Below are 21,242 nucleotides of genomic sequence, written 5' to 3' on the forward strand. Positions count from 1 at the left end.
TGTGTTAATGTAAAATCTATGCAAATAGATGCAGTCATTTATCAGGGAAGCTGACAAGCATTCCATATTGGAGAGGGAAAATGAAACTGCCTCAAGAATAGAGGCAATTAATTATTTCTGTATTTTCTCTTCCTCTGTCTTGAGGCACAAAAGTTATCCATCCAGTTAAAACAGCAAATGAAATAAAGAGATTTTTTTTTATTTAAACACATATGGCTTTTGCCTGCAATACTGATCACCACAAGGTCTACAGATGCCCGTGGCTAAATTGTACACTGGCAGATGCACACAAGGGAAAACTGTGTTAATGCAGCGTGGTGAACAAAACAAATGAAGAACTGAATTTCAGGGGGGTGGGGGAGAGAGGACTTCTTTTACCCCATCAAGATACACAGTTTGCCTATTAAGAGTGGATTAGGTTAGTTACAAGTTTAACCTGAAAAGTTTTGTCTCACCTTCTGTGTCAAAAATCTGAAGAGTACATTTAGAAGGAAACATCCAGGCAAATCCACACAATTTTGTAAGGTACGGATTATAAATAATGGGCTTGCCAAGATAAATGGTTATGTTATTTCATCTTTACAATTAAGGACTAATAATACATAATGAATGTGCTCACAGAATATAATGAGAAAACTGTTATCCAACATACTTGCTGTCATTTTTTACCTACGTAAAGAAGCAATCTCTGTAAGTGTAGCTGAAAATTGCAAGCATTATGGCACAACCTAGCATATGCTATATTCTCTCCTCTGCTTCAGAGAGCCAGTAAGAGTTCTGCACTACTTAAATTTTTGCTTTTAATAAGGTTATTTTGAAAAAATTAAGCCAAAATTAGGCAGTTCATTCCTGGAAAAAAAAATGCAGAAGAAAGCAAGAAATAGAGATAGTAAAACATTCACTGAAAATAAGACAGAACCACGCTGATCACAGTAACCTCTCTCATGGCAGGCCTGTACACACTGCATAACTTTAAAATTACCACTGTAATGACCAAATAAAAAGCAGTAAAGAATACATTTACAGTCCACTTTTGACATGTATTTTGTGTACGTCACACAACATAAGTAAATCCACTCCATTAAAACCAGTGTTGACCAAAAAAAAAATTAAAAAAGATTTTTTTTTCCTGGAAGTTTCCTTTAATTTTACAAAATAATTATTCTGCATCAACTGAAATTGTAAATATAGAAGATTCAGAAATGTGAAATAATAAAGATCTCTCCTTTGCCTCATCTAAAACTAAGGAGGTTTAAGAGAAAACACTGTCACTACTCTAACAGATACAACACAATTTTTTTCTTCTTTTCAATGGCACTAATGTATTATATACGATAACGTGCCTGAAAGGCAAAATCTATTTCTACCATTAAGAAAAACTGATAGAAATATTCCTTTAAGATAAACAGATATTTCCATAAGCAGCTAGTACTTCTCTTTCAACAATTGTATTGGAGATTTATGAAATTACAAGACCATGTGTTATTTCTGTAGTCTTTCTCATTTCAATGACATTGGCACTATGCTGCAAAGGGTCCAGTCCCGTATATTCTGTCCTAGAGTTGGGCTGAAAAAATGGTAGGGAAAAGTAGGAAGGACAGTAGTGATGTAGGTTAAATTTTCAAACCCAAGTAAGAGGAGAACTAGAGTGATTTGCTGCTCTCAGTTCTCCCCTAGATAAAATATTACACTCTACGATGACAATGTTCCACCAGTCAAGAAAAAAAAAGTTCACAGTGGTGGTGGGAAAATCAATACATTTTAAAGGCCAAAAGATCTAAACATCAAGTTTTTCTGGAACAGATCTTACCGCTTCTTCCTTAAATAATAAGTTGGTTGACATATTTATATTACAGCTATAGCTAGGAATTTTTTAGTAAATGAATAAGTGGTTTTAGCAAGTAGGTTGCTTATATTTGAGACTGTTAAAAGATTTTGTACCTTTGGAGTGTTATAGAAAAAGTCCTGAATACATGAAAATACATGAAAAATACAGTTTTAATAGAGATTTTGAAAGCATAATCTTTCACTCATTTCTCTGAATAACCTCACCCTCCTCGTAAAGGCTTTAGAGCAGATTAGGGAAAGCATTTTTGTGGGAGCATCTTCTTAGAATATGGACAAAACAGCACTGTCCTTTCTCAAGAAGCTAATTCAACACTATAGCTAAAACACAATGAAATTAGTAGGGAAGTTCTGCTTGACAAAAGAGTAGATATTTGGGCCAGAAATATATTTCCTCACCAGCGCATGTATTTGATGCATTAGCTGTTTTAAAGGCACACTGTATTTCATCCTATTCAATTGTTAACCTCCAAGCGTTATCCCGCTTTGGCCCTGATCCTGCAAATATCTGCCCGTGCACTTAGCTGTGAGCCTGAAGAAGCCCCTGACCTCACCAGAACCAGCTGAATGTTTCGCTAACCACGTGTGCGTTGGCAGGATCGGGGCCTTCATAAGGTTCAATGAAACGTATTAATCACTCGCGACCAACTCACTCAACTCCTCCCTTCACCGTTATTTGGAAAGAAAATATCAGAGAGCTAAACACTACATTAAAAAATAGAAGCACTGAAATACGTTAGGCATGTCTTTTTATAGCTAAATCGAGATAAAGTGAGTTACACAGGTAATTTACCATACTATTGTAAGGAGAGAGGACAAGTTTCATTTTAAGTTAGAGGGACTTAACATGCCCAAAGTATTGGCAGCATGAAAATTAGCAATAAACACATAATGTGCCAAAATGTATATGAAAAGATGGTGCTTACTTATAGCTTTATATAGACTAGTGTTCAAAGATGTTAAGCAACATGCTTTCTGATGATTTCAAGAGCTCTAGCCTCTACACACAAGATGATGCAGTTTAGTTTGCTAGTCGATACGAAACCAGTTTACAGAGAAACACTAGTCACAAAAACAAGTATGCTCAAGACATGCCACCATCCCATATCGACTGGGCTAATAAGTGTTGGTTTACTTATAAACATAGCATAAACAAGCTGAGTGATGCCATAAGTTATATAATGATGCATTTCAAATACTCCCACACTTCAATTTTGACTTACATTTTCTAACGCTCTAGTCCTCTCTCAGACAACATATTCCAGAACTAGAAGTTACCGAGGGGAAAGGCTAGTTTAGACATGAAGTCTTTGGAAGCTGCTCATCCAACACATACAGCTTTATTTTCAAGGTCAACGTTGAATATTTTCAGCCATTTAATCATATACAGCATGAGAGAGTAATGAGAGTTCTGCAGTGTTGGATGACCCACTACAGATGTAGTAGATTAAAAGGCACTAATCCCCACTGATTCCACCCTCCTCTCGCAGTTCAGCAGAAAAGAGCATTCTCCAAGCAAGAGATCTTTCAAAAAAAAAAAAAAAAAAGCAGTGTTGGACCGCTTAAATAAAACGCTGTACTTTAAGGAATGTCTGGCTTTGGAGAAGCTGATGGTGAACCAAATGAATAATTCAATGCATTTTTTTCCCTGCTTGAATGTTTCTGCAGTTCTAGCTAAAATTACAGTTGTGCAAGCTCCATATTTACTTTTGAGAGGTAACATTTTAAAGAAAACAAATCAATTACTGTTTTTTCCCTTAACAGATTGCAGATTAGAGGAATTTAAAGCATTAACGGTTCATCTGTAAGACCTAGGATGACCAAGTCCAGCAGTAATGCAAAGTCTTCTCATGGTTTTTTTTTTTTATTTTTAATGGGAAGAGATACATACGTTAAGTTTAGCATCAATGAATGCTAATTGTGTACTGTAAAAAGGAGCTATATCAAATTTTTTCAAAAAAGTAAAAAGCATTTGCAGAAAACCGTAGCTAACGGAAGAAAAATATTTACGTAACTAATTATACAGAAGTTTATACTCAAAAATCTAAGGAACAAAGTGTATGTTTTCATTAAAATTGCACTTTTGCAAACACTATAGCAACTTACATTTAAACTTCACTTTTCATTTGTTCTTAAATTTGAAAGTGGAGGCAAAAAGTAAGCCACCAAATAAGAACAGAGAATATTGTAGGTACCATCAACTTCTATCACAAAAAAAAATGATGCTGCCTATTTTATATAATGTGACACTCAAAGCAAACTCGACACAAATATCTGTCTTTAGTTTTCCTACTTGAAAAAAAGTAAATTTATTGTTGCTGGCAGGATGATATGGATGAAATAACCAGGATGAATTGAGGGGGGAAGGGGAGAAAGAGGAGCCAAGAAATCAGATACATTCAATGAGCCTTCAAACTCACTTCAGCAGTAGGGATAAATAATTTAATCAACTCAGCTTCATTTTTTTCCTAGCTCCCTAGCGCAATAGGCAGATATTAAAAAATAAAACTTTAAAATTCATGAGCAGTTGTGTGTGGAAGAACTATCACTATATAATAAGAAATACAAAGTGATAACAATACAAGCACTTTGTGTGTATACCCATCTGCATGTGCATTTTAACTCATACTTTCTACCATATGAAAAGAAATTATCGGTGACATTTATATATGGCAACTTTTTTTTTTTTTTTTTTTAAATGACATTTTAGGGACGTAGGTGAGTACCTGCAGTCAAAGATTTTCAACACCATTTGGCTTGTTGGCTAATATGAGCACTACGTGACAAGGCACTGTAGTTTGAAAGATTTGAAATAACAAGCAGAGTTCAACAAATGCTGTTATAGTACCCCCTAATTAGGGGAAAATATCTAGAAAACAGTAATTTGGTAAAAGTCACCAATATCATATGGTACCATTATCATGACAAATGATCAATCATCATTTTAATGAGGTGATTTTAATCTCAATTTTCCAGAACAACTCAATACATATAAAAATAAAACTCAGTGATGAAAAGGTGTTCCTTCCTTTCGTAATTTATGAAGGACACGTTAAGAACTACATGAAAAATTAACTGCAGTAAGTGGTCAGAAGCTTCGAAAATATTCATATTTTATATCATATATAGTCAGATAATCATTTTTGGAATCTAAACCAAACCACTGACTTCTTGTCATGTTAAACTATCGGGTCACCTTAGCAGTCACATTTCAGTGGTTGACTGGTGTCAGCGACGTCTAAATCCACAAATTTTCAAACTATCAAATGTTTATTGTGTATGTGTGAAATGAAATGATGTAGTGAAGTTCACAGCAGCCTTTAGTGCTAAACATCACCCAACCAAGGCAAAAGCTACTATTTCCCACAGACACCAAGATACAATAAATACGTATAACCTGCATTACTTGACATAGTAGGTTAATCTTAGCCTTATAAATTGAAAGCTCTGATTTAGAATATAAGACGTATTTTTTATTTAAATTAATTTTGCCACATTATGAAAATTAAGGCTACTGGCAGCTTAAAGGCAAGATCTACCGCCTTTTGCCTTAAGCAACTGGATTCACTGAGCTAAAACCCACGGGGCGAAACCAAACAGAACCTCGCCCGAAACATTTCCGTCCCTAACGTGTAGCTCTGCCGCAGCCGGAGCCACGAGAAGTCGAGCGGGGGCCGGTGTGTGCCCCCTCCGCAGGAAAGAGCTGTCCCCTCGCCGGAGATGGGAGGAAGGGACAACCTTTTGTCCGCCCGCTTTAACTTTCGTTTTTTACACGGCGCTGGTATGTAACCTCGCGGGGAAGGAGCTTCTTTTATTATTTAAATCGCAAAGAAGCCGCCCCTCACCACCACCTCCCCCCCACACCCCGCCTTAGACAAGGCAGGGACGGAGGTTTCGGCTCCGGGGCCGAGCGGCCGCCGCCGCCGCCGCCGCGCCGGGGCGGGGACCGGGACCAGCATCGCCGCGGGCCTTCCCCCCGCCCCAGGCGGTCCCCGGGACCCGCCCGCCGGAGTTGGACCCAACTTCGCCGCTTTTCCTTCCTCCCCACAACCCAGCCGTGCCCGTGTTTGAGGGCAGGGCGCGACCGGCATCGCCCCCGGCCCCGAGGGGGCGGGCGGGAGGGGGGAGGCTGGGGTCGTCCCGGGCCCCATCCGCGGGCGACCCCCGCGGATGGGGCCCGGGACGACCCCCGCCTCCCCCCTCCCGCCAGCCGACGGGGCCCGCGGCCATGCAGCAGGTCCCCGCCCCCGCCTCGTCCCCTGCCGCCGCCGCCGCGGCAGGTTCCCCGCACGCCGGTAAGAGCAGCGGGGGACGGCGGCGGAGAGGTGCCTGCTTGTCCCCTCGGATCCAGCGAGGATCCCCGTAAGTGCTTGCTCGGGGGAGGCAAGAGGGAACCGGCCCCCGGGAGCCCGCAGCTGAGCGGCCGCGCACGCCGCCGCTGCGGGGGGGTTGGGACGGAAGCGGCAGCCCCGGATCCCGGGCGGGGACGGCGACAGCGACCGGCGGCTTCGCTCCTCCGGGGCGTCTGGGAAGCGTCGGGACCGGGCGCTCTGTGCCGCCGCCGCCAGCGGACCCGTGTCCCGCACGCCCGGGAAACTACCCGGAGTAAGGCGAAAAACCGGGAGGAAACAAGCCTCCCTTCGCCCGAAACAGCCGGAAAGCGGCCGCCCCTCCGCCTTCGGCCAGGAGATTGCGGCCGAGAAGAGGAAAAGCTTCTTCGGGACAAGCTGTCACCTGCAGTTTTTCAGAGAGGCGCCCCAAGACAGCCCGAGCACTGTTTGACTAATGGGCATAAAATGATTCCCGCATCAGCTCCCTCCTAGGAAGCGGCGAGGGGAGCGCCCGGAGAAACGCCAGCCTGAGCGAGTCAAGCACAAAAGTCAGAAATTCTTCGCTTTGTACAATAAAGTTAGTCGCATTAATGCGTTGAATAAATGTCATGAAACGTTCTTTGCGGTATGACTTCTCCTTAGCTATGGGTATGCCTGTGGCAGTTACTTTAAAAATTAGTAATCGGGCAGTAGATTAAAGATTCCAAGAGATTAAATGCTTTGCTGTTGTGCGTTTGGGTTTGGGTTTGTTTTTTTTTTTTTTTCCCTTGGAAAAAAATATAATTTAGGGTTCTCTTGAAGTGCTGCAAAGCAGAAGAGTTTGCCTCTCCAGCCTATCTGCAAATAAAGGTCCCCTTTACTAACACGTAAAGTAACGAAGGAGAAATTTGCTAATTACACATCACACACGCGAAACCCCAAACTGTCAGATTAGTAGCGTGCCAGCGTGTTTGCAGTCGCTAGCATCCCTCCCGTGTGCACATTCACTACACGCAGCTTGCTAGCAGAGCTCGCTATACCATAAACCACCCAGGTTTGAAATTGATACTTATAGTGCGTCTCAAAAAGCAGCTGAACATCCACTCTTCACCACATATTGGAGCGCTAGACGGAATAGAAAAACGAAGCTAAGAACTGGCAGATGAGATTTACCGTTCGTATCTGCTACTTGATTTCTGGAGGGAACGTGAAAACGCCCTAACAGATACGTTTAGCCATTGATTCTCCCTTCATAAGGTACAAACACAAAAAGCAAGGCAGAGACAATGCCGAAATACATTAAACCTCAAAATCGATTAGAGCCCGTCAGAAGACCTTTTAAAACAATACAAATCGTGGACTTTTGCGTAATATTTTATTCCAAAGGACACTAAATTTGCAGTGAATTTGCTGCTTGTTCACTGGCCAGTTCACGAGAGGAAAAAAAAAAAAAAAAAAAAAACACCAAACCAAAACCAACAAACAACAACAAAACCAAAATCAAACCCCCAACTTCTCGCTTGCAGTTATAGACAACTATCAGGAGGAAAGGACAGCGTGATGTGACGCCAAGTGTGAGTTAATGAATTTACGCCCCTGCTCCTGCAGAAGCGAGCCCGTTCTGTAGCTCCCTAGTTGATGGATGCCCATTAATACACCTGCATTCCCGTCTCGGCCGTGGGGAGGCACGCAGGGATTCGGTGCGGAGCGGCACAGTTTTGCCAAGTCCTTTCGAAACGCCAATACCCTTCAAGTTACACCCAAAGGAGAGCGATTTCTCTTGATTTCCGAGCGTACAGATCACCGGGGCGGGCTTTCTGCCCGTAACCTTCTACCTTCCTATATGTGCCTGCGTGTGCGTGCGTGTGTGTGTGTGTCTGTGTATACATATCTATCTCCTAGAGAGGGATTAATTAGCCGGGTTTGAGCTGAAAGAGGCTGCAGTGACGAGCCCAGTGGCGATTGGCCGCCCGCCTGCCTGGCCCTGCCTTTATAATTTCCACACGAGTGCATCTGGGCTCTTATACAAACCAACAGCCAGCTTCTTCTGACATATACACACACACACACGGCACTTTTTTCCACCATCTGATTAACCACCCCGCACACACACAGTGATTACTACGGGAAAACATAAATAAATACGAAGAGGTTTTATTATTTTGACTACTGGAAGCCTCGCTGTGTCTCAGTGCAACTTTTGTTTTTCTTGCTGCTGGGGAAGGTGCAGCTCTCGATGCTTTCCTCTCACTCACGGACCCTTTAAAAAAAGGGGGAGGAAAAATATCGCCCCCTCCAGTCCCCCGCCCGCCCCCCCCTCGTCCCCCCCCCCCCCCCCGCCACACACACTTCAAGACGGCTGATCTAAAAAAGCAGGAAGAGAGCATCTGAGGAGCAGCAGCCCCAGCGCTTTTTGAAAAACATTTGTTACATTTCAGAGTGCGGCAGCCTTTTTCTCCTCTGAAGTTGGCTCCAGCCTTAGCAGCCGCATTGGATCCCACAGCCTATTGCGAGACTCCGGTATACAATCCGGATCTCTGCCCCAACATGATCGCGGCCCAGGCCAAGCTGGTGTATCATCTGAATAAATACTACAACGAGAAATGCCAAGCCAGGAAAGCTGCCATCGCCAAAACGATCCGAGAAGTCTGCAAAGTGGTGTCGGACGTGCTGAAGGAGGTGGAGGTGCAGGAGCCTCGCTTCATCAGTTCCTTGAACGAGATGGACAACCGCTACGAGGGGTTGGAAGTCATCTCCCCCACGGAGTTTGAAGTCGTGCTGTATCTGAACCAAATGGGGGTTTTCAACTTCGTGGACGACGGCTCCTTGCCGGGCTGCGCTGTGTTAAAGTTAAGCGACGGGCGCAAGAGGAGTATGTCCCTCTGGGTGGAGTTCATCACGGCGTCTGGCTACCTCTCCGCTCGCAAAATCCGGTCCAGATTTCAGACTCTGGTGGCTCAAGCCGTGGATAAGTGCAGTTACAGAGACGTGGTAAAGATGGTGGCGGACACCAGCGAAGTGAAGCTGAGAATCAGGGATAGGTACGTGGTGCAGATCACTCCGGCGTTCAAATGCACGGGGATCTGGCCGCGGAGTGCTGCCCACTGGCCGCTTCCCCACATCCCCTGGCCGGGACCCAACAGGGTGGCGGAGGTCAAGGCGGAAGGCTTCAACCTCTTATCCAAGGAGTGCCACTCTCTGGCCGGCAAGCAGAGCTCGGCCGAGAGCGATGCCTGGGTGCTGCAGTTCGCGGAAGCCGAGAACAGACTGCAGATGGGCGGCTGCAGGAAGAAATGCCTCTCTATCCTCAAAACCTTACGGGACCGTCACCTGGAGCTGCCGGGCCAGCCCCTGAATAATTATCACATGAAGACTCTGGTTTCCTACGAATGCGAAAAGCATCCCCGCGAATCGGACTGGGACGAGTCGTGCCTGGGGGACCGGCTCAACGGGATTTTACTGCAGCTCATCTCCTGCCTCCAGTGCAGGAGGTGCCCGCATTACTTCTTGCCCAACTTAGACCTCTTTCAGGGCAAACCTCACTCGGCCCTGGAAAACGCGGCCAAACAAACGTGGCGACTGGCTAGGGAAATACTTACCAACCCGAAAAGTTTGGAGAAACTTTAGAGGGTAACTATAAAACCGGCCCGACCGAGAAATCTGCTTATTTCCCGATGAAGTTTAAGCTGCCTGTTCGAAAAGTCAAATATTTCCACTTGACAATGCAAATAATATTCTCTTTTAAAAAGGAATATAGCTTAGGCTCTTCACAAAGAAAAGCAAATAAGAACAGCAAGTATCGTTCCTCTTATCTTCGTCACAAGTTTTGCAGTTCCCCGTGGAAAAAAAAAAAAAAAAAGGAAAAAGAAAAAAAAAAAGTATGTTTCCTGGAAAGGAAAATTGGCCGTAATATTTAACACGATTGTGACCATTCTGCCTAGAAACGGTACCAACGGATTATAACAAAACCCGGTATTTTTATGTAAACCCTCTGTGAGTAAAAGCTATTTGGATATGTCACCTGAACAAACCCTAATGTACCTTTTAATTTGTATCAAATATTGTGATCTCACATTGTCTTTGAAATTGTGGATGTTGGTGTTTTGTGATTTGGTGACCAGAAGTTAAATTGCCATTTTGGATACTTCAAGGACATTTTCTGCTAAAGAGAAGATACCATTTAAAAGGTAGATTTTATCATGGTACTTTTGTTAATTGTCTTTTGAAGTGTCTGAACTTAACAAGTTTACATTTTTCGTTTCATATATATTGCTTGTTCTATTTCTAACATTCCATAAATATACTTGAAATGTTATTTAAATATATTCAAAAGAAATTTGGATTCTGCTTATATAATAACGCTTGAATATTGGAATTATATATTTGAAAATGCACTTGAAATACACTGGATAATTACCTTTTGTGATTTAGATTTTAATTTCTGTTGCTGATTTATTTAATTACAAGCTAATAAATGAAGTAAAATGCACATGGGTAAGCGTTTCAATATCCGATCAAGTTTTCGACTTGAAAAATCTAGAGGCAGCTATGGTTTGTGAATTTTGCCTTTCTGTGGGTAGTTTCTTAAATCATGTAAGGCAGAAAACTTAAGGGTAGCTGCCCGATTTTGCATTTTGAATAGTTTTGTAGAACAGGAAAATATTGGTGGTACAAACACATGAGAATTTAGCTCCAGATGACAATCAGCAACTCTCAGACACCGATGTACTTATTAATGCAGTAACACTTTTTCAGCCGTCAGAAAAGAAATCCGTTTTCGAAAGGTTTACTGTACGGCGCTGGTGTGTTTCTGCTCGGTTTCGAACAAAGCTGGGGAAACCCAACATATCCCTGAAGCAGTCAGTGTACTGAATAAGCAGTGAGCCTGATAAAACTAGCATTTTGGCGCAAGCAGTAATAAAAAAGAAAATAAAATTTATAGGTGAAAGGTTCAAGCCGGCACCAATAAAGTGAACAACAATATTACTTCTGACCTACAAATCCGTTATGAATGTGATAAGATTCCCAGTTGCACTCCCAGAAATCAAGCCCCCTGCGCTCCCAGGGCATTCAGAGGGAATAACATGTGCGTGCCTACAAAACTGCAAGCGATCCAAAATTGCCTATCCGTACTGCAACGTCTGGTCCTTCTCAGTATGCATTTCTTTAAAGCGGCTTTAAAATCAAAAGGCAAAATAACAACGCGGATTTTGCTTAGTACCCTAACAGTCAACAAGTGCTGAAAGGGGCCGATCGCCTGTGTAACACCCGCTAGCAACTAGTTCCAGTGGAAACCCGTAATACCCAGCGATTCTGACAGAATATCTTTTTGTTTTGTTTTGTTTTGTTTTGTTTTCCTCAGCACTGCGAAGAAAGTTCCGAGTTTGAGAAATCGTTCGTCAAAGAGAAATCACCTTATTACAAACATATTCAGACGAGGTCGCTAGCATTTTCTTGGAAATTATTTATGATATTTCTGCAGGAAAAAAAAAAAAAAAAGAAAAAAACCCCCAACCCCAAGGTCTTTGTAAAAGTACCTCCCCTATTTTTTCTCTTCGAACATTTTCCAGCGTAGTAATAAAGAAATAAAGCAACAGCGATAAGACTAAAAAGAGATGCAGGCGAAAGGAGCGCCCTGTAACACACGTCCCTTCCGCATGCCCCCTCCTCCCCCCGTGGTAGCCCCCCGCTCCCTTCCCGCGGGGAGGAAGCCACGCAAAGGTTTCTGCTCAAGTCACGCACTCCTGCTCTGTTGCGGCTGGGCTGGAGGTTTTCGCGGGGGGGGGGGGGGGGGGGGGAAGGGGGGGCGGCGCTGGGGAATTGGTAGTGGTAAATGACTTCAGAAAAAAACAGAGCTTTCCCAGGAATCAAGTCTTGGGTACATGCCTATTTCCCCCTCCCCCCCCCCTTTCCGCCCCCCCCCCCCAGAAAATAAGCATTAACTCGCATTTCAGCAGAGTGTTTACTCAAATGCGCCGTGTTTTCTTACATGGAAACTAACGCTCTTGAAATAACGGGATTCTCCGATATCCTCGGAAGGGGTAAACCCCTCCGCTGTGCCTCGGGAAGGCTGCGGGCTGGGACTGCCGCTCCCTCCGGGGATTTCAGAGCAATTGGCTTAACTGCTAAATCTGACCACGTTCATACAAAGACACCGAGGGAAAGGCTGCTGGAAAACGCGCACGCTGCAGTAATAGAGGATTTAACATCATTAATACATTGCGCCTTTTTTTTTTTTTTTTTTTTTTTTTTTAATAAAAGGCAGCGAGAGGCAGCAGACGGGAGCGGAGTTTGGAGGGAGGGGGCGGCCCCGGCGCACGTGGGACGGGACCGGGGATGGCACCGGGACCGGGGCCGCCCGCCCGCCAGCCCGCCCGCACTCACCTTGGGGTCGATCTTCTTGAAGGCCTGGTCATCCTCGTCCACCTCGAAGTAGATTTCCGTGGTGGTGATGGAGAGCGTCCCCTTGGCCACCACCACGGGGGCGATGAGCTGTGCCGGCGTGCTGAGGACCACGGGGCCTGCAAGGCAAGGGCAGCGGCGTCAGGTTGGAGGCGCCCGGCCGGCCCCATCCCCGGTGGCCCTTCCCCTTCCCTCCGCCAAGCCAGCGCCCGACGAGCCCCCTCATAAACGCTGTTTGTAAACCGCCGTGTTTATTCCCCTCCTGCCCGCGGTCACCGCTTTGAACTCCTCAGTCGGGACAGAAGCGAGTTTGTGAGCTCCGGGGTTGCGAGATAAATCAGCCAGCAGCGAAATTCAGAGGGGTTAGAGTGAAAAATAGCTGCCTCTTAGAAGTAGGTCCCTTCTCTTTTCATGCCCTTTTGCTCCTCGTTAACACTATCGCTGTTTATGTGCGATAGCGGCGACTCGTTATAGACCCCGGGCCGGGCCGGACGGGCGGCAGAGCGGCCCGCAGCCCCTGCCCGCCACACCGGCCCTGAGAAGCCCGGGGACATTATTTTTAACTCTGGGTCCACCTCTCAACTCCAAAAGTACCGCGAAAAATTATATATAATATAATTTTTTTTTTTTACCTGCTTCGGTACCACACACACACATCGTTAAATATATTTACGGCAAGATCGTTTTTATTTCAACTTGCTGTCACTTAATCCTTTTAAAATTACTGTAACAACGTTTCGCTCAAATATATTCCTTAGCGAGACGCTTGCACGGGCACTGAAAAGATGGGATGGGAAAAACCTATTGTAAAAGGCAGCCTTCTCCGCACAATTTGTTAGGTTTTAATTCAGAAAAAAAACCAAAAAAACCCCAAAAAACCAACAAACTTCTGCTTTAATGCAAAAGACAACAGGGGATCACTTTTTCACCATCTTCAACACGAATGCAATCTACTATTAAAGCTGACAGTAACGGTGGTTAGGAAGCTCGCTAATTAAAAGAAAAGATTAAATATAAAACGCTCTTCTAGATTTAACCACTAAAGCGTGTAGGGTAATTTGTATAAGCGTATATAAACACACACATCCACACGCACACACAAGCACACATCTGACACATAAATAATAAAAGCCTGGGTACAGAAACTGGGTACAACATCCGGTGGATGCACCTTTCAGAAAACTGGCAAACTGATCATCTCAGTGAATGCCAAAAAAAAAAAAAAAAAAAAAGTGTTTGGTTGGTTTACGCAGTTAGACATCTTCCGCGCCATGAGGAAGACCTCGCTCAGCTGGCAGAGCCTGCGCAGGCTTCCAGCTGCCCTCCCCGGGCACTCTCCTCTGCGGGGAGGGAGGCAAGCAGCCCTGCGTGGAAGGCCTGGTGCGGTCCAGCCAAGCCCTGGGCTGCAGTTCGCCCCAGGGCTACCAGGCGTGGATGCGACCTTCCCTCCTCCCCCAGTACCGCACGCACAGCGCTTCACCACCAGACCTTGCAAGCAATACTTCAAATTACTCACTTAGCCCAAATTAGTCCTGTACCGGCACATCTAACTGTCATGTTGTTAATGTTTTACTTTACTGTAACACCCAATTTGAGACCGGATTGCACAATGTTTTGTCATTTACGGTGCAAAATAAATAAAGAGGAAGGCACGGATGTACTGTGTGTACACGGGGAAGCTAAACCGCACGGTTTCAGTGACAGCTTTCAGCAGTCCGGCGTGGCAGGCTGGATAATATTGATACAAACTCTATTTTCCTTCATTTTATTGTTTTCCATCTCCTAATAAACCGGGGTAGCCTCTTGACCTTAGTCAGCTGATCGGAATCACATGCGCCGGGCTTGCTTTGCTGCTCTCCCCGTCTCGCCTCCATCTTCCCTCCCTCCTTCCTTCCCTCCCTCCCTCGGCGGTGAGGAAGGAGCCGAGCCGAGCCGAGCCGAGCCGGGGAAGCCCGGCTGCAGCAGGCTCCGAAGGGCAGGGTGATCGATCCGAAACGCCGCTTTAAAGCCTCATCAATCTTCATCTAGGTTGCTCAAGTAATTACGCCCGATTCTCTTGTACGATTACAAGTGGATTTGGATTTCTATTCCCCAGGCCCCCTTTCTTTTGTGTTTACAGAAGGGGGGTCTGGGCAGCCAGCGGCTCCCTGCCCTGCAGAAGCACTTGCCCTCTCCAGCCCTCTCCTCGCCCTTCCCCGCGGCGCGACCGGGAGCCGCCGCTCGGTGATGGGCTCCCGGGCCTTTGTGCGGGAAGAAAAGCGCCTTCGGAAGATGCGTCCTGGAAACGACCCGATATTCTATCATTTTAAGGAGGCGTTTGTGGGCTTTGCTGAATCCCAGAAGAAAGACCATCAATTTAATCCAATTACCTCTTTTCCCTGGTGCTGTGTGGCTAAAATAAAAATAAAGGCACCGCTATTTAACGGTCAAAAGGCCAAAACCTATAATCTGACATCCAGGAGAAGACAATAGGTGCGGGTGTGCTAGCGAAATGCACTCACGCACTGGAGGAGGGGGCAGAGCTGCAAAAGCAGGGAGTGGATGTGGAGGGAAGGGGACATTCACTTCTTAGCCCGTTACTGAATACAGGGGAAATCGGGGATTTCTGGCTTCCTCCTCCTCCTCCCGAGAAAAGGCTCCGAGCTCCCAGACCGGTACCTTGGCGTCTGCCCTGTCTTCTGCTCAAATGACACCCTAGATTTGTTGCAATGTAAACATGTCAGAGGTATTGAAATGCGACAAGGAATAAGCGTTATTGTACTTTCCAGATGAGAAAACGTTTGTTTGTGTGTTGGATTTTTTTTTCTTTTTCTTTTCTCTTTTGAGTGAAAAAAAAAAAAGCAGAAAGCATAAAAAACAGTGGTCAAATTACGGTATTTCGGGGCAGTGAGTGTTCAAACTAAGTGAAAAAAATCTTCACAGATTTTTTTTTTTTTTTCTGCTGAAAGCCCAAAATGAAAAAAATATTCGGTATTAACAGTGTGTCATTTTTACACTTGTCCTTTGGAAATCTCCAATTACAACTTCCAATTCCATAGCATGTTTAAGGAGCACTGAGTCTTTTTGTTGTAGCCTTCAGGGAGCAAGCCAGCCACTGAGAGAATACGAAATTAATCCACTACAGCTATACAGAGAGAGGATTATGTTTTAATCCCCTTTGGGATAGTCTCTGGATTTTAAGGATCCGATATTAAAATGTTTACATAGAGCATAATCAAAATACTGCAGATTTTCCATATGGCACCGAGCTATCGGGAAGCTTTGGGTCCCCTTTCCCAAACCCAATTGATAATCTAATGAAACAAAAGCCGGGCACACCTGAGCCAAGAGCCGCGGGACGGGCTCATTCGCATGCGGGAAAGATAACGAGCTCCGGCGACCAGCCTCACCCCGGCCCCTCGGTGGCGGCGGCGGGCTGCGTTTTTCCAGGCGATGTAAATATGCATTCCCAGCTCGGCTGTAGCCCCCGAGAAGCGGAGGGCAGCGGGGCTCTACCCGCACCGGGAGCCGTGCTGCCCGGGGCACCGGCCGGCAGCGGCACACGGAGATGCCGCCGGGCGCTCCCCCGGGAGGATCAAGAGCCGCCGGCAAGACCGAGGGCGCTTCCCTGCCGGCTCCGGGGGAAAAGCCAACCGGTGGCTGCTCCGCTTCACCAGACAGCTTGGGCTTTGTGGAGAGGACACGCGTCTAGAGCGCTTCAGTTGTTGAGACTCTTAAGGAAGAGCATCTCTTTTTAAGGATCATTTCGTTGCCTCTTCCGAACCCTTCTGAAGCGGCCGGGGTGGCCCACAGCAGAGAGGGAGAGACCTAACAAAGAAGTTCTGGCCTTAAAACCAGACCAGAAATCACTTCGGATCCACAGGTCTTGTAATCTGTTCAAATGGGGAATTTTCCGCTTTGCCTGATCCCTGTGGTTGGCACATGTGATTTACATTTCTAAAACAAACGCTACCACACATATACATTTAAAAATAATATTTTCTTTCCAAAAGTAAATGATTGTGGGATTAGAAGGTCCCAGTGAATAAAAGCAGAATGTAATGTCTCTCCTCCCCTCCGTTAATTTTTGTTAAACAGAGACTTCTGTTCTTGTATTTAGTTCTTGTGTCTTTGCTCTGTATTTTTCAAGTTCTAGTAAAGAAAGTCAATGCAAGTGAGAAGTTCTATCAGGTGACAGTTTGATATCTGCTAAAGCAATACCAGTAAAATTACACCTCTTAAGGAAAGCTCCAAAAGAGTGGTATTTTGAACTTGCTATTTCAAACTGTAAGAGTTTGAGCTAAACAAGTGTTACATTTATGAGCCTGAAAATTACACCAGAGGTATATCTGCTAAAATGATTGGGTGTAATTACTCCTAAGTATATACGCTTAGATGCTGAATTATGAAAACAAGCAATTTATCTGCAGCAGACTTAAAAGTATAACTTTGAAAATAATATTTTGGTGATTACTTGTAGATAAAGAAAAAAAAAGCTGGCGCAAGTACTTTCAAAACACATCCAATCAGCTAGACTAATTTAATTCTACAATCTACTGGTAATTATTCTGAAAAAAAAAACCCACAGTGAATATCATGTTTAATTTTTAGCTGACACGATTTTAAAAAACATATCAATCTTTTTTCATGTACTGTTTAACAGATTAGCTGAAACTAGTAAATTTACTGTGTAAAATAGTTTGCATAAACTACAATTTGCAAATTGATATGATACTTAGACAAGAATTTTAAATATTAAGAATAATTATTAAAGATCACTTACAAGATACCTGAAGTAAGACAACTGTAATTCCCTCAGCACTTTAAAGCCAAGTGTATCTGACATTAACTTGCATTTAAAATGACTGGAAATCTTTATACTCAAAACAATTTACATGTAACACACACTCTCACACACAAAACCTTCAGTTTCTTGTGATGTAAATCACATAGCATAGAAGCAGAAACAGGTATAGGCACCAGAAGCCTTTGGGAAAAGCTCTGTAGTCAGAAAAATATTTCAACCAATTAACAACATTCATATAATACATGCACTGCCATGTAAATAACAAGTAAACAACGTAAGATTCCTAAAAAACAATTCACAGAAATTACTCTTTTTCTTTGTTTCTATTGTCGTCATAAATCTGATCCAAATTACCCTTTAAGAAGACTTCTGCAGTAAATATATTGAACTTACATGAGGATGGTTGCCCCCAATTTGTTCTCCACTATAGCAGATACAGGGACTAACTCCTTCACTCAAGCCAAGGCTTTTATAAGAAAGTATATATACAGCTCCCTTTACATATCATTTTCAACAGTTTCAATAAAGAGAATAATTTGCACAACTTTTTGATTGCAAAAACCAGATTCTAAGTCTAAACATGGCTATAATCTTGTTTTTCTCCTCCCCCACTGAATAACAACCCCAATTCCTTTCCCCTGTTTTCAGAGATATCCAAGCTTACTTTGTTGGCTTTTTACTCTTGCAGAATCATATGTTTCATATTGTGTGAGAGGGATTGATTTTTATTGTTTGTCTAAATGTCATTGCCAGTGTGGATAGGCCCTGATATCCAAAATTTTCCCCACTTCTTCCCCCCTTTCCTTCATAAAGTATGTAACAGTACTACTAACATCAAAGATCAACTTCAATGGTCTTTTTCAACAACAATAACTAAACAATTACAGCAACTCAATTCTCTTAAGTGATGCCATAACAGCAAACAAATGTGTTTGATTAAAAAGAAAATGTAAACAAAAATAATCTTACATATTACAACTGTGAATAAAATAGTAAGCAATAAATACACATTTTTGTTGAGATTGTGAAAACAGATCTTATTGCTTAAGAAACAAAAAGTAATTTTCTCTCAAACATATACATACTTTCCATACATTTGAGTTAAGTGACATATGCACTTTCAAGGTAAATTATTATTTGAATTCCATACCTTCCTGGTCACATTGAAAGAAAAATATAAAATAGTACTTCTTCCTGAGGGAAAATGTATTTCACAATATTCATAAGTATCTCATTATGTTGTTCAAAGTGTGATAGAAAGCAACCACTTAGTAGAACGGTCACGGAATATATAGAGACAAGCTCAATACTGTACCAAAGTCAATCTTACTAGGTATCCTCTTACTGAAGGTCCCATGGAACAATTAGCTGCGTGTCTAACAGCCTAAAGCAAGTCAGAAAATCAACTTTTGCCCCCTTTTGCAGGTAAAGTCTGATTTGCTCTGTGGCATACATGAGAACCTCTGAAATGAGCTAAAGCTCTGAGTGGCTTACTTGGGTTTAGTACTGTTCCAGGACGTGTTCAAGCGCCAACCTGCCAGATGATCAGGTATTAATAATAATCAAGACTCCCCTTAATGATTTACAGCTGGCCAGAAACTTAAATGTTTGGGATAGGGACCTCACTACTGCAATGAATACATTTGCCACTTCAAAATTAGAATCATACAGTGTGCTCTGCCTGAAGCTATACCTTGGAAGCACTGAGTAATTTAAGCTGGTTTAGAAACTAAGAACTTGATTGTTAAGCAGTGCATCCAGATGTGAGTATACTACACTAATGCACTATGACCTGCACTGGCTTCTCCTCATTTTCAGGTATAACCCAAGGTACTTTTTTTCAACCCAGAAAACCTTAAGTGATGCTGAACATGCTATAGAAGTGACAGTTTTTCTCTCTGAGAGCACCACTAAAGCTGTCTATTTAATCAGAAGGCGAGAGAAAAAACACACCTTAGAAAAGCATATTTAATGGTGGAAGAAGAAAGGAGAAAGAGCATCCTGCTATAGCAGTATACCACCGAAACAGGAACTCACTGTAAAGAGGCAGGAACATGAGGGATCAAATCCCAGTTGCCAGTCTGAGTGAACAAGACTTGGCAGGTATCTTATACAGTCCAGCTTGTGTACCTTGTCATGCCAATAGAGCCCAATTGATTAGAAATGAAATGAAAGATGTGAGCCCTCAGCTTTGATTTCTTCTAGTCTCCATTCTGGAAAAGCTCTTCAGGATAAACTGTAAGACTTATACTTCTTGAGACCATAGTGAAGTGTTATGTTTAGCTAACTTGTGATATTTTAAAGTTCACTTATTTGGTTAGCTACTTCTATATGTGTGTGGGAAGAAAAATGTAAGTTGCTAGGTATATAACTTGCTAGGTATATTGGGAAGAATCATCTAAGATGCAATAGTTGTAACTTCAAAATTTTCTGAAAATATGAGTATCTCTAAACACCACAAGAACCAATAGAGAATGTTTTCTAGTGTAACTGTGTCTACTGGTTGATTGCATATTTTGCTTTCCCACAGTTAGGGAACTTCTGAAGACCCTCCCACAAAGATTCTCTGGTACCTAATAAAAGGAGAAATAAAAGGAGAACCAGTGTGGCAGGCTGTGTCATGTAGGCTTTCTTCCTTAACAACCTGATTTCATTGCAGGAATTTTATTGCTTATGCATTTGTTAAAGTTTGTTCAAAATGGCTTCCAGGTTCAGAAGTTACAAAGATAGAGGCTGACAGAGGACGTTCACACAAACCTTGCTTCTTTAGAAAGCCAAGCTAAAACCACTCACATAACAAGCTACTAGTGAGGACTGTCCAAATGCACTGGATGAGGCTGCCTCTTGTACAATTTCTGGCTAGTGAAACCAAGACTAACCAAACTGTTGTCTTGATTGATTTTTTAGCTTGATTGTATAACACCAGTGCAAAAAAAAAAAAAAAAAAAAAAAGGCGAAAAGCAAAAATCCTGTCCATAGGTCAATGCAAGCGCTTAGTTTAACATAGGTACTGTTAATACAACTCTGGATACATTCCTACCACTAATCTATGTGGGTCTGTCCCTGTACATTCTTATGAAGATTACAGGTATTTTTACATGGGAACCAATTGCACAGTGAAGTTGAAATGAGGTGCAGAATGGTGGAGTCTGTTCCTTATGTCAAGGTCTGTCTTCCCGCAGTCTCTCTCCTATATATCAGGTAGCTCATCAGCTTGACCTTTGATAAGCTAATCAGCTCCATCCAGTGTGTGGTACCTCAGGACAAGGGAGAAGCTACGGACCTACGCACTAGGCAAGTGTGCGGTCATAGGCTCCATTGTAGTCTAATTTTGCAGCCTTTGATATTTCAAATAAAAAGAGTCTTGCAAGTTATGGGGAAAAATAAAAAAAGAATTTTACATAGACCAGTATGAGTGGACAGTAAGAGGACATGAAGCACTCTCAGAGCCATTCATAAATACAAACCAACAAAGTTTGAACTGATTTCACAGAATCACGGAATTGTCAGAGTTGGAAGGGACCACTAGAGATCGCCTAGTCCAACTCCCCTGCCAAAGCAGGATTTTCTATAGCACATTACTCAGGACTGCATCAAGGCGGGTTTTGAAAATCTCCAGAGAAGGGGACTCCACAACCTCCCTGGGCAGCCTGTTCCAGTGCTCTGTCACCCTCACCATAAAGAAGTTCTTCCTCATATTTGAATGGAACTTCCTATGTTCCAGTTTGTGCCCGTTACCCCTCGTCCTATCGCTGGGAACCACTGAAAAGAGTCTGGCTCCATCATCCTTCAACCCACCCTTTAGGTACTTGTAAACATAGATAAGGTCTCCCCTCAGCCTTCTCTTCTCCAGGCTAAAGAGCCCCAGCTCTTTGAGCCTTTCAAAATTTTCATTTAAT

General features: G+C 43.4%; 2 protein-coding genes across 6 annotated transcripts in view; one reads left to right on the forward strand and one right to left on the reverse strand.

The window, feature by feature from the left end:
- Positions 1-21,242, reverse strand: part of NBEA (neurobeachin) — a 512,389-nt gene that overhangs the window by 144,668 nt on the left and 346,479 nt on the right. For all 5 annotated transcript variants that reach the window (XM_074151162.1, XM_074151191.1, XM_074151181.1 and 2 more), the window contains one exon: positions 12,540-12,676. In XM_074151162.1, the coding sequence (XP_074007263.1) occupies positions 12,540-12,676 (137 nt within the window). The remainder of the gene's footprint in view (positions 1-12,539; positions 12,677-21,242) is intronic.
- Positions 8,703-10,637, forward strand: MAB21L1 (mab-21 like 1). Its single transcript, XM_074156444.1, has one exon. The coding sequence runs from the start codon at positions 8,703-8,705 to the stop codon at positions 9,780-9,782; it is 1,080 nt and encodes a 359-aa protein (XP_074012545.1). The 3' UTR covers positions 9,783-10,637.

The sequence above is a fragment of the Numenius arquata genome, chromosome 1 (assembly GCF_964106895.1).
Source record: "Numenius arquata chromosome 1, bNumArq3.hap1.1, whole genome shotgun sequence".
Lineage (NCBI taxonomy): Eukaryota > Metazoa > Chordata > Aves > Charadriiformes > Scolopacidae > Numenius > Numenius arquata.